This window comes from Neltuma alba, unplaced genomic scaffold, assembly GCF_004799145.2.
Source record: "Neltuma alba isolate B1F8T4 unplaced genomic scaffold, ASM479914v2 tig00013051_pilon, whole genome shotgun sequence".
Classification (NCBI taxonomy): domain Eukaryota; kingdom Viridiplantae; phylum Streptophyta; class Magnoliopsida; order Fabales; family Fabaceae; genus Neltuma; species Neltuma alba.
In genome coordinates, this window is record NW_021637393.1 from 19,365 (window position 1) to 32,095 (window position 12,731).

Consider the following 12,731-nt stretch of genomic DNA (forward strand, 5'->3'; position numbering starts at 1 on the left):
TTTATTCTCTCCCAAAATGGGAATAACATATGTAAGGGGAAGAACAGCAAGATATGAAAGCAGCACAGAGTTGATAAAAAAATACTGTGGGACTCAACATAGCAAATTAAAAACAGAGCTTTTGATGATGACTTGTGATCTCACCTTCTTTAACAGAAGAAGCATCATTGGAGGGATACCCCATTGGTGGTGAATATAAAATCACTGGTAAACATAACATCACTAATTAGTATTGTTAATCTCATGCATCTATAGTTAATGGTCAGATACAGGGCAAACTGTGAAGAAGCTTGAAGGAATCATCACTTAAACTACGTTTGGCAACATAGTATTTTCATCACAAACTGTATACGTTATACCTATAACAATAAACATAGTAGGAGGTTCTTGTGGATGGTAGTAATTCATTGTTAAAAAAATATTGATGAAGTTAAGTTGATTATCTTATGAACGATAGGAACAGAGAGGCAGAGACGAAATAGAGATGATAATAACGGATTTTGCGAAAGAGATTGCCAAGCTGTGCACACACATGAGAAGTAATGATTCGAATATTCCAATTAAGTTTCCTTTCTGATCCTGAGAAGACTCGAAACCAGCAGTCTTTTGGTTATTGTAATTCTCGAAAAGATCACCAAGCCATCTGTTACATAATCAAAATCTCATGAACTATAATTAAAACTGTTTTCTTTTTTGCCACCACTCATACATATAACTTGTTATATCTCTCTCTAATACGAGTAGTTTGTAATTGCAAATGTAAGGGTTCAAATAAAGAACTGTAATGACACCTATAAAAAATACTGCAAATGCTCCGGCAAAACTCCATAAGAAAGCATCTCGAAAATCATCAGATGCCAAATGATGAGGTTGCCTGTTTCTCCGTGCTATTGAGCAATTTTGCTGCAAAGGGGGACCGCATAGAAAAGGGTTTCCTTCATAACTAGCAGAATCAAAAGTTGAAAATTGATTTTTCATGTCAGGTGTTGTTCCAGATAGATTATTATGAGCCACTGAGAAGAAAGACAAGGAGTACAACTGAGTTAGTTGTGCAGGAATGTAGCCTGATAATTTGTTGTGTGAAAGATCAAGGCTTTCTATCTGCTTGAGGTTTGAAAACGTATCCGGAATACGCCCTTTCAATTGATTGTTTGACAAATTCAATGCATGGATAGTGCCTAAGTATCCAATTTGTGCGGGAATCTCACCTATCAATTGATTACTCGAGATATCCAACCCAGACATGAAATCTAAAATGCTTCCTTTGTAAGATTCATACCTGCTTTTTGTTGTAAAATCTACTTCTTAGTCCTTATACAATGTAACATTTTGTTTTTCTTCTGGTATAGAAACTTCACCAGTCAAAGGGTTAAATAAATACATTGACAATCTCGTAGCCCATGACACAATAAAATGTCATATTTCAGTTTCCCTTGGTGCATCTACCTTCCCAAATGTGATGTTATTCAAGCAATATGGTATGCCTCCAGAAAGCTTATTTTCAGAAAGATCTAATAAGCTTATATTCTTGAGCTCGCATAAATGCACTGGAATAGAGCCTTCAAGTTTGTTTCCCTTTAACATGAGGACCCTTAAACTCAAAAATGAGCTAATCAGTCTTGGAATTTGACCAAAAAATTGTTATTTGTCAAATCCAAAATCAACAGTGAGGGAGAATTAGCCAAAGGCAGAGGTCCCATGAAATGGTTGCCCTGCAAATGCAAATACTTCAACAATGGCGTATTTGGACAACTTGGCAAAGAGCCATTGAATTTATTGTAAGAAAGGTCTAGATATGTAAGTTCAGTCAAGTTGCAAAAGCTTTTTGGTAGTGGACCTGTTAAAGAATTCTTTGACAATATGAGGTAGCTCAAATGTTGAAAATTTCTGATCCAGCTAGGCATTTGACCAAATAATTGGTTGGCACTTATATCCAACATTCTTAATTCAGTACTATTCATGACCCCACCTTCTAGCTTTCGTCCGAAGTTATTGTTGTTGAGATCCAAAAACAACAAATATGTGAAATTTGATCCTATGGGCAAACACGGGCCACTCAGGTTGTTGTTTGACAACTTCAAAAATCTCAACTCATTGTTACCCTCACCAAATTTTTGGGGCAAATAACCAGATAAATTATTATTTGACAAGTCAAGATCATTCAATTGTCTCATTTCACCTATTGAAGCTGGAAATCTACCTCGCAACAAAGTTGAAGACATGTCAAGAGAGATCAAGTTGGGAAAAATGAAGCCAATATGAGAAGGTATTTCATCTCTAATAGGGTTAGAGGAAATATCAAATGACTCCATGTGAAGCAATTTTGAGGAGGAATTAAGTTGAAAGGGACCGGTGAACAAGTTGTGCGTCAGATTTAAATCATTTAATCCCGTGTTGTTTGTTAAAAGCCATGAAGGGAAAGTTCCTGAAATGTTCAAGTGACTAAGTTCTAGAAATAGCAAGTCATATTGATAAAGAAGAAAAGTAGGCATTGTTTTATTGCTGGCTTCATTCAGAGTGCAGTTGCGGATTACGAAAGATCTCAACTGGAAGGAAGGGATAAATGGGGGATTCTCAATTTCAAGCCTGAGGTTGGTATTAAAGCATATGACTCTAAATATTTTGAGGCTGGAGTGGTTGGCAAGCAAAGACAATGAAAATGACCCACTGAAATTGTCGTCAGAAAGAGTAATTGCTGTTAGGGACCTCGAAGAATGGAAGAGTAAGGATGGAAAGGTTCCTTCAAAACGATTTTGTTGAAGATCAAGTGTACGTAGAGACATCAAATTGCCAAGGCATGCAGGGAGTTGACCCTCCAGTTCATTGTGGGAAAGATCCAATAATGTAAGATTCTTCATATTACAAAGGCCTCCTACAACATAGCGTTTTCCTTTATTAAATTTATTTAATCAGTCCATCAATATAAAGAAAATTTATAAAACTTAAAATAACAGCTTAATACTTTGCCGGCCAAAAAAAAAAAGGTTAATCCTTTAAACTTTAAGATTCGACGATATTTTTTCAAAAATTGGTTTCTGTGGTCTAAATTAATTTTGCGAGCATGTTCGGCTTAACAAATGCATTTAAATTAATATTGGGCCCCAGAAGCCCGAACATTGAGCCCAAGAATATAAGTAAACTAATAGGGTATATTATCACCAAGTGTTAAAATTAAATAAATAAATATAGATAATGCAAAAAGAAAAAGAATAATAAAGTCATTTTCTTTTATTAGTTTTATTTAGCCAGTGCCTGAAAGTGCAACTCATATTACTTGTGTAATACAGCTCGATCTTATCATTATTTTGTCAACAGTTATCTGCTTTGAACCCCCCTTTTTTTTTCGAGCTGAATGCTTTGACCCCATTTTAAGCCCACTAGTTTCATGAATAAATCATGCGATAGATTTTAAGTAAAATTTTTTTCTCAAGAAATTTGATGTTATTGGTGGAATACTCAATTAACGAATTATGTTTATTTCACTGCAGAAGGTATAAAATATGATTCGTACCTTGTTGTGGCAATGATCCGGTCAGGTTGTTTGCGCCTAATGCCAATTCGGTGAGAGAAGTAAGAGACAAAATAGATTCCGGAATACTGCCCTCCAAGAAATTGAAGGAAAGCCACAGCCCCTTCAAATGGCGTGGACGATAAAGATCTGTCAAATGCCAATTGGATGTGTGCAGATTAAGTAAGTGCCTAATAACATGCCCAGACACATACATGGGGCGTAAGTAGTAATAGCCATTTGGATGGATCATTTATTTATATAAAATGTTTTTAACGAATTGTCCCGCTATTACTTTTAGTTTTTATGCACTGTTAAACTTTGTTGATCTCGTATCTGCCAAGTAAGAAAACTTCATTTTATCTCTCAAGTTTGACAAACCATCATTCAATTCTCCAAACAAAAGACACAAATTCTTCCGGTGAGGTGACAATATCATAAGGTAAATGCTACCTCCCGTCCACAATAGTTTGAGTTTTAATTTAGTTCTAAATATAACATCTCAATCCACTTGTTTCTTATACTCCCTCCGGTCCTACAAAAGGGGTCTTATATTTAGGACCGGAGGAGTATTTAATTTTTTTAAAAAATAGTACTTATAATAGTTGCACATGTAAAAAATTCTATTAAATGGTAGTTCTCGCTAATACACATAATTAGCGAGAGTATTCGAGAGAAAATAACATATATTTATTACAAATAACTAATTTAACTTATTTTTTTTAATCTATTTAAATTAGTCAATTAGCTCTTATATTAAGAACGGAAGTAGTATATGAGTAAGTTAGTTAACCTAATAATATCAATTGACTTCCCAACAAAATCAAGAAAAATTAAAATAGAAACTTTCATATACTATCTCTGCTCCTCAATGTAAGATCTAGTTGACTAATTTGAGAAAATTAAAGAAATAAGTTAAGTTAGTTATTTATAATAAATAGGTGTTATCTTTCCTAAAATATCCTTATCAATCAAGTGTATTGACTAAAACTATTATTATTACAAAAACTACCTTAAAAAATGAATAAATATGAGAGACAAAGTGAATTGTTATCTATATATTTCTTTTAGCATTTTTTTCCTTAAATCATGGCCCCGTAATCCTTCTCTAAAAGTATATATACTTTTGATGTACATCCAGTAATTACATATGTCACCTACTGTTTTATACGAAGCATTGAAAATTAATGATTAAGATTGGGATTGATATTGAAAAAATAATATTTAGCATAAGAGATTGCTTGTTACATGGGATTAAACAAACCTATGTATGTGGGATTAAAGAATACTATGAGAGAAGTGGTATTCTCCAATCCTACTTTTATGAGTTTGCCTAATTCCATGTAACAAATAATTACTCATACAAAATACTTTTTTAATTTTTTTTAATTACAATCATAATTCTTATCCCTCATTTTTAATGCTTGATATGTTACGAGAGCTAAAAGAATACAAAGGACAGAGATTTAGTACCAAGATATGGGAATTCTGTGAGCATATTCGTGTGTAAAGCCAACACTTCCAGGTTCGCCAGTCTGATATCGCCAAACAGCCCTGTCCCACAATTAACGCGTGATCAGTTATTGTGAATGTTAGTGGGTAAAAGTAGTTATAAAAATAATTCATATAATTAATATCATCAATCTCTGACATGGAGTGAAAGTTGATATAGCGTTTACTATGTTCGTTTTGGGCCTTTGGGCCCCCATATATATATATATATCCAAGAATATATGGTTCTTAATAATTTAAATTTCTTTAAAAAAAAAATTAAAACACAAATCAAAGCATCTAGTGTCACGCATTCTAAAATATCTTCATTATATTTTAAAAATGAATAATGAAACTTTTGGTACTCAAGTTTGTCTCAATTATTGGTTCAGTCTCTGAAGTTTAATTTTTATCAATCAAATCCCTAGAGTTTCACGCACAATTTTACTCCTTACCATGTTATCTACTATCTTTAATCTTAATTATAAGACATCATTTATAGACTATAAATAAGACCTTATAATTAGGACCAAAAGTAGTATAAGATACAAATAATCAAATTATGTGAATTAAAAAATTGATTAAATTTTATTAAAAGTTATGAATGTGTAAAAATACATTTTATTTTTCAAAAATAATGCTTATGTTTATGGAGAGAAAGGGTGTGTGAGAGAGAAAGAGTAGAAAAAGTGTGTGTTGAGAGATAATTTATGAAGTGATATAACATGTAACTAATGGGGCAAAAATATTTTTAAAAAAATGGTTATGAAGTTGAACTGCCCTTAATTGTCGCTTTGGGGTTACTCCAAAAATTAACCGAATTAATGCAATATAGTGCACAACTCGGGTCGTTTCACTTTGAGGAGCCGAAAACGAAATTAAACCTTAGTAAATGAATGCAAGTAACCTAAACTATAAAAAGAGATTTTTGATTTTGAAAAGCTGTTAATTAAATACTACGAATCAAATTGAAATTAAAATACTTTTTTTTTTGTTTTTATAAAAAGTGATTAAAATGAATGGAGATTAAAGAAATGAAAATGAGACACACAAATAACACTGATAAAAATCAATCCTCCAATTCAACAACGCAGGCAATCATCACTCTAAAAGATGTGGGAGTTAAAAACAATGAATTAAGAATTATAATTAAGCTTTTGATCCAACAACCGAGCCACCTCGAGTTGCCACAAAATATTTTCCTAAAATCCCAATTTACTAACTGCAACCAGAATAGTAAAATGGGATTAAGGATGCTAAAAACCAATGCTTAATTAGAACTCTTAAATCCAAAATAATAGAATTAAAGCTAGCAAGAGACTATATGATCCAAAATTCTAAGCCACCTTAGAAAATCACAATATATTAATTCCAAAATCAATACAAATGTCATAACCACAACATTATAATTGAGATCAAAACTATAAACAGCCCAATGTCAAATACCAAGTAATAATTCAGTCACAATAATCCCCAAATAATAAACAGATTAAGCAATACAATTATCCCAATAATCAGAAAAACTATCCTAAGACCTAGGAATTGTTAAACAATTATTGAATAGGAAATTAAAGCAACTAAAACTCCCCTTTGATGATCCAAGCTCCTGCCATTATTGTTGAATTAGAGAATTATAAATTCTAGCCTCGGTTTGCCATAAAAAATGTCATATTCAGAATTTTGCAGTCAGCCATGGAAGAACAACAGCGTGAATCCTTTCCTCCGTCGTCAAGCTCGCGCTGTCCAGGTCTCTGTTTCGTTTTATCCTCCTTTGGCGTCCGCGTGTGTAGCTTCCGGGTCTCCTCTCTGTTTCGTCCAGCCCGTGTGTCTGCCTCCAGCTCGCTCGACGTCGTGTTCAGCTTCGTGTGTGCGTCTCTCTCCGTTATTTCCTTCTCTCAGCCGCCGCCTCCAGCTCTGTTCTCCGTTTCTGCGTGTATTCCTCCAGCCGCGCTTCCCAGTGTGTGTGTGTGTCTCCGTCGAGCGCCCCCTGCCACCAGGAAGGTTCAACGGAGAAGATGATGAATGGTTCTTCGTGTTGCGCCGTCGGCTCTCTGGACCTCAGCGCCGGTCCCCTCCTTCGCGTGCGCCTTCTCTGTTTTTTTTTCGGCCGCCCAAAGCTTGCTCTGTTTCGTGTGTGTGTGTTCGGCGCGCTCTCCCCGTTCGCTGGAGATGATGATTATTAGGTTGGGCAAAACGCAACGTTTTGCCCCCAACTTATTATTATTATTTTTTTTCTTTTAATTTAATTTTTTTTCTTTTTTTTTTTAATTTATTTTTTTATTTTTGAATCTTCCAAGAACCTGCAAGTAAAATTCAAGGATAAGGTAGCATTAATTGTCCTTAAAAATCAATTAATCATAATTAAATCAAAACATGACAATTTTGCCCCTATAAAATAATAATTCAAAATAAAACAAAATAAATCAATTAAGGCAAAAAAAAGGACTAATTAAGCTGACAAAACTCATATAAAAGATACCAAAATATATAAAAATAATTGAGTTTGTCAGGTTACAATTTCAGACATCCTTTAATTATATTTTATTTCATAAATAGGACAAATTCACCTCCAAAAACTGTATTTTATAAATTGGAGCAAATGGAGTACATTCTTATTTGTTCTCATTATTAGAGCGACAATTTTTTCTGCAATTCACCTTATTAGTCAACCTAAGAGAGCACATGTACGTATTTTAGGATTATATGTCTTCAAACCATAAGAACGCACTACACGTAGGGTTAGGAAAGTTTAGGGACTTGATTGATAACACAATTAATTAAACTTCATGGTCCAAATCAATTAAGGGTAGCAAATTTGAGGGACCCAAAGTTTCATTATTCCAATCAGAAATTATCCACAAATATTTGGCTAGAAATGGTCTTACCCAGGCAAAAGAGGAAACCAAGGAAAAAGAACGAGGTAACAGACATGAATGATATGATCATAATTTTTTTATTGCAACTAATGTGCTTTTACATCTTCAAAAATCACTATTCGAAACGCTTATAAAAATGAAAGTCTTAATTAGCAATATGTGTCTATGTAATATACTGTGTATATACATGTATGAATGATAAAATAGTTAAAAAGAAAGAGCGTGACCTGACAAGTAGTTTCCAGACAGATGCAATTGTTGAAGTTGGTTGAAAGGAAGAAAAGAAGAAGCATTGAGTGACCCGTTGACGTGTCTCAACTTATAAGGTCTTGTATTGTTCAGATAAAGGCTTATGACTCTATGAGTGGAGTTGTCACACTTCACAGCCTCCCAAGTGCAGCAATCTGCAGAGAAGGTTTGGTTATTCCAAGAAGGAAGAGAAGAGCCATTTGGATAATTGAAAGCTTCTTTCAATTTCAGAAGAGCTTCTCTCTCTTCTTTCAAGCACCCCTCACTTTCTCCATTAAACCCTAATAGTAATATGAATATGGTTATGGCCCTCCCCCACCACACATCTTCTCTCACAGAATACCCCATTTTTCGGCATATGCTTCCTTGTTTGCCTACGTCTTCCATTACGTCCTCTATATCTCTATATATATAGGCCAGAAGGAGGTTCATGTTGCTCACTAGTTGTCTTTAATTTGGCGAGAAAGCACTCAGACTCAGAAAAACGTAACGATCGAGTTGGGCAGTAACCGAAAAAACACGACTGTGGTGCGGGGGGGCAATATAGTCAATGGTCGGTGATGCCCAAGACTTGTAAAGGTTAAAATTAATATACATTTATAAAATGAATGTCATGGAATAATGAAACAAATAAATCTGAAATATCTGATGAATTATTTAAACAACGTTGAGACAAATTAAAGCACAATTTTAGTGGAAAATATTTAACCAACCCATAGTACATGGCCTCATGTAGGCAATAATGGTTGGTCCTTGTACGGCCGGAGGGTAAGGAATTAACCACAATCAACTTTGAAGTGGTCGAACATACAAACAGGGGAATCGCAGTAAGATAACAAAACAAGAAAGAAAGAAAGAAAAGTAAGATGCATATCGAAACCACTTCAAATAGAAAGAAATTATTTCCATTTATTGCTTCGGTTATCAATTTAGTATATGAAGTTTAATTTCTATCAATTAAATTTTTTAATTCTGTATATAAGATATAAATAACTAAGAAATGCATACTCGTGTGTGGTTCTATTTATGAGTTAAAAAGAAAAGATTTCATTTTATTTTATTTATAAGGAACACAATTAAATTTTTTACACGAATATATAATTTTATTTCTTAGAAATTATGGGTATATATATTAAATATAAGTAACATTAGAAAATTAAATCCCAAAATAATCTGACATGGACTATTAACCAGTTTAATTAATCTGGAAAACTAGGAAGAGGTCAAGATATGCTCTCCCAAAATGCACGATAGGGCTTAGGCTCTCCATTTCTGATGATCCCGACAACGTCTATCACCCTCACATGCTAATTTCTAATCCACAAGAATATTATTTACCAGAAAGTTATAATTGTGAGTGGAATTTAAAGTAGTTTCCGTGTTGAATCAGTCATGATGAAGACAAGTTACAAAGTTGCTGATGAGCAAAGAGGATGTGAATGGCATATACATACATACATACATACGTACATATATATATATATATCATACATGTCATTTCTTCAATTGAAGAAAACTACAATTTTGCTTCATAAGCAAGGTTCAGCGTTGTCATAATTGACCCAGACTTGGAGTCGTTTAGTCAGAAAGAATAGAAAAAGATGAAGATACGTTACGTTGCCCCAAAAATACATAATTGGGCTTAACGTAGCCTCTCAATTTAAGAGTGACCCTGACAGTTACCGGCAATAATCACTGCACAATATTAGGGGGTGAACAGCAATAATATGAGATTACAAGTGAAATCAAATTTACAACCTTCCACTTACGGGAGGTCTTTCGTACCATAAGGTTACAAGGGCTCCGCATCTACTATTTTGCATTAAAATTGAGTTTTATTCACTCAGTTATGACTAATCAGGATAATAATTCATTGAATTGAATTTATCTAATAAAACGCGAATTTGAGGTTTTGAGCTTGCCAAAGTCTCCTATGTACGTACCAAGAATAATATAATGACTGGGTTCATTAAAAAAAAAAAAAAAGGGGTGACATGCATATTGGGTTGAACATGCGAACAGGGGAGTCTTAAAAAGATTATACTTTTCTGGTCTTTAATAGAAAACGTCATTAAAGAGTTAATATTAGCTTTATATATGAGATTTATTTCACATGTGTTAAAAAACAACAGGGGGAGAGACGCATACCAAAGCCACTTCAAATTAAAAAAAAAATCATCTTCATTCAGTCCTTCAGTTATCAATTTAGTAGACAAAGTCTAATTTTTATCAATTAAATTTCTAAATTCTGATACGAATAACTAAAACATGAGGGTAAAAAATTAGTTAAAATTGGTTTAAAGTAATAAATGTGTAAAAAATTTATTTCGATTTTGAAAAAACTATTCATACTTATGGAGAGAGGGGGTGAATGAGCAGAAAAAAGAGGTGTGTGAGAGATAATAAACGCAATAATATAATTAATGAGGGAACAAATTACAAAAATGATTAAAATTTCAAACATGTTTATGCCGTGTTTGGATGGAAAAAAAATAGGAGGAAAGAAAGTTAGAGGAAGGAAAGATATTATAACCCCCTTGTTTAGATGGAGGAGAGAAAATTAAAAAAAAAAAAGAAGAATAAATATGTTAACGACTAAAACACTCTAATCTCTATGGCAAAATATATTATGTTCAAAATCACTCCCAAAATCTATATCTTCTAATTAATGTTTTTGTGATTAAAATATCATAGTTATAACGATCTAAAAATCTTAAGGGGGAATCCTAATTAAATCTAATTGAAATATCAAAATTCAAGTTAAGGCATGCACTTTTAACAAATCTCTAATTAGGCCTAGAAGTCTTATTAAATTTTTTTAAATATTTTTAAAAGAATAAAATGCCCCTTTAAATTAGCAAATTGGTAATTGCACCAATTAATTTATGACCTAGTTTCTTTTTTTTGTTTGAGATGCTGTCAGATGATGTATCAGCTTCCTGTGTTCTTGCAGTGATGACCGTATATTGTTAAAAGGCTAAAATGTATCTTTTTTTTTCTATAAATTTATGTTAAGAAGTTCATATTATTTCATTTGTCCTATCAAATCTTGGAAAAATTATCTAGATCTTTAGTACAAGTTCATATTAATTATTGGTATGAATTTTAGTAATGAGATTATAAGATATAACATCATAAGAACGTTTATATGATAGATATAGAAAAGTAATTAAGAAAGAAACGACAAATTTGATGCTAAAATCTATTAATACATTGAGATTCTGATTTTTTTAACTATAAAAAAAAATTTCTTCAAAAAATTATTAATTTAATGGAGTTGGAATCAGGCAACTAAAAGGTTCTTTTTCCCATTATGGAAAAAAAAAAGTCCATGTTCCCATAAATTTCTCATCAATATATTAGAGTTAGTATGTCCATGTTCCCATAAATCTCTCATCAATATATTAGAGTTAGTATAAAATGTTATATTACCCATTGTCGATTTTCTAATCTTAGTATTTTCAAATTTTCTTATGTGAGACTTTTTTTTATAAATAAATACTACATAATGTCAAGTTTTCATGGTTTAATTTTTTGTTTTCAAAAAAAATATTATTTTAAATTATGAAAGGACATTTTATTCTTTTGATAACATTCAAAAATTCCTAATAAAGCCTCTTAGCCTAATTAAAAATTTGTTAAAAATGTAGGTCTTAATTTGAATTTTAATATTTTAAGAGGATTTAATTAGAATTTTCCCAAATCTTAATCAACAATGTATATATTTTTGCAGCTTAAAAAAATTAACAATGTGTGCATTATATGCATGAATGATAAAATAGTCATAAGGACGAGGGTGACAACTGCCACTGGCCCACCGCACCTATTCTCTCGTTGAATATTTTACTCTTTTCTCATTATGCTTCCTTAATTGTGTTGTAAATTGATTTTATGTTCCAAAATGCCCTTAGGGGGTGTTTGACAACCCTCAAAAGTGCTTCTTAGAATGACTTTTCCGCAAAACGAGACAAACTCCTTCACATATTTCCTTCGTAAACCGTAAAAATACTTTTGAAACTATGGTTTGGTTTCCATCCAATCACCCTTTTAGTGTTATACTATTTACTCATTTAATGAAATTCCCAAGTCGACGGCCGGAAGGCGTACAGTGGAACTTTTTTAATTTGTCCCATGTTTAATGGATAAACGTGTTTTTAGCCAACGCATGCTACTGTCTCCTCTCGCGCATCACCTCGTATTTGGAATTTACAAGTTTGTTTGAATTGTTATCCGCACATATTAAAGATGAGTAAAATTAAAAAGTCATTAAAAAGTGAGATTTTAATTTTTAAAATTTGATCCTATTTTAATTTTGATCTTTTAAATTTGATTTTATTTTGATTTTAGTTCTTAAAATTCAAAACCAATACTTTTAGTCCATGAAATTTAACTTCATTTTGATCAGCCTAAATAATTTTGGTCTCTAAAATAAGAATCAAATTTTATGAACCAAAACCATTGATGTTAAGATTCAGGAATCAAAATCAAAATGAGATCAAATTTTATGAATTAAAACTACTAGTTTCAAATTTTAGGAATTAAAGTCAAAATGAAGTTGAATTTCAAGGATTAAAGATGATATTAACTCTACATTTTAATAGAGTTAA

The 12,731-nt window shown here is 32.3% G+C and overlaps 2 protein-coding genes across 2 annotated transcripts; both read right to left on the bottom strand.

Moving 5' to 3' along the window:
- Positions 1-533: 533 nt before the first annotated feature.
- LOC114733965 (receptor-like protein 56) lies at positions 534-2,831 on the bottom strand. The gene is made up of 3 exons (XM_028921445.1): positions 1,632-2,831; positions 1,382-1,442; positions 534-1,298 (listed from the first exon to the last, which is right to left on the bottom strand). The coding sequence occupies exons 1-3, from the start codon at positions 2,781-2,783 to the stop codon at positions 676-678; spliced, it is 1,836 nt and encodes a 611-aa protein (XP_028777278.1). The 5' UTR covers positions 2,784-2,831; the 3' UTR covers positions 534-675.
- Positions 2,832-4,949: 2,118 nt separating this feature from the next.
- On the bottom strand, positions 4,950-8,472 carry LOC114733966 (receptor-like protein 9b). Its single transcript, XM_028921446.1, has 2 exons — positions 8,103-8,472; positions 4,950-5,062 (listed from the first exon to the last, which is right to left on the bottom strand). Exons 1-2 carry the CDS (start codon positions 8,470-8,472, stop codon positions 4,950-4,952), a joined length of 483 nt encoding a protein of 160 aa, XP_028777279.1.
- Between the last annotated feature and the right edge of the window lie 4,259 nt (positions 8,473-12,731).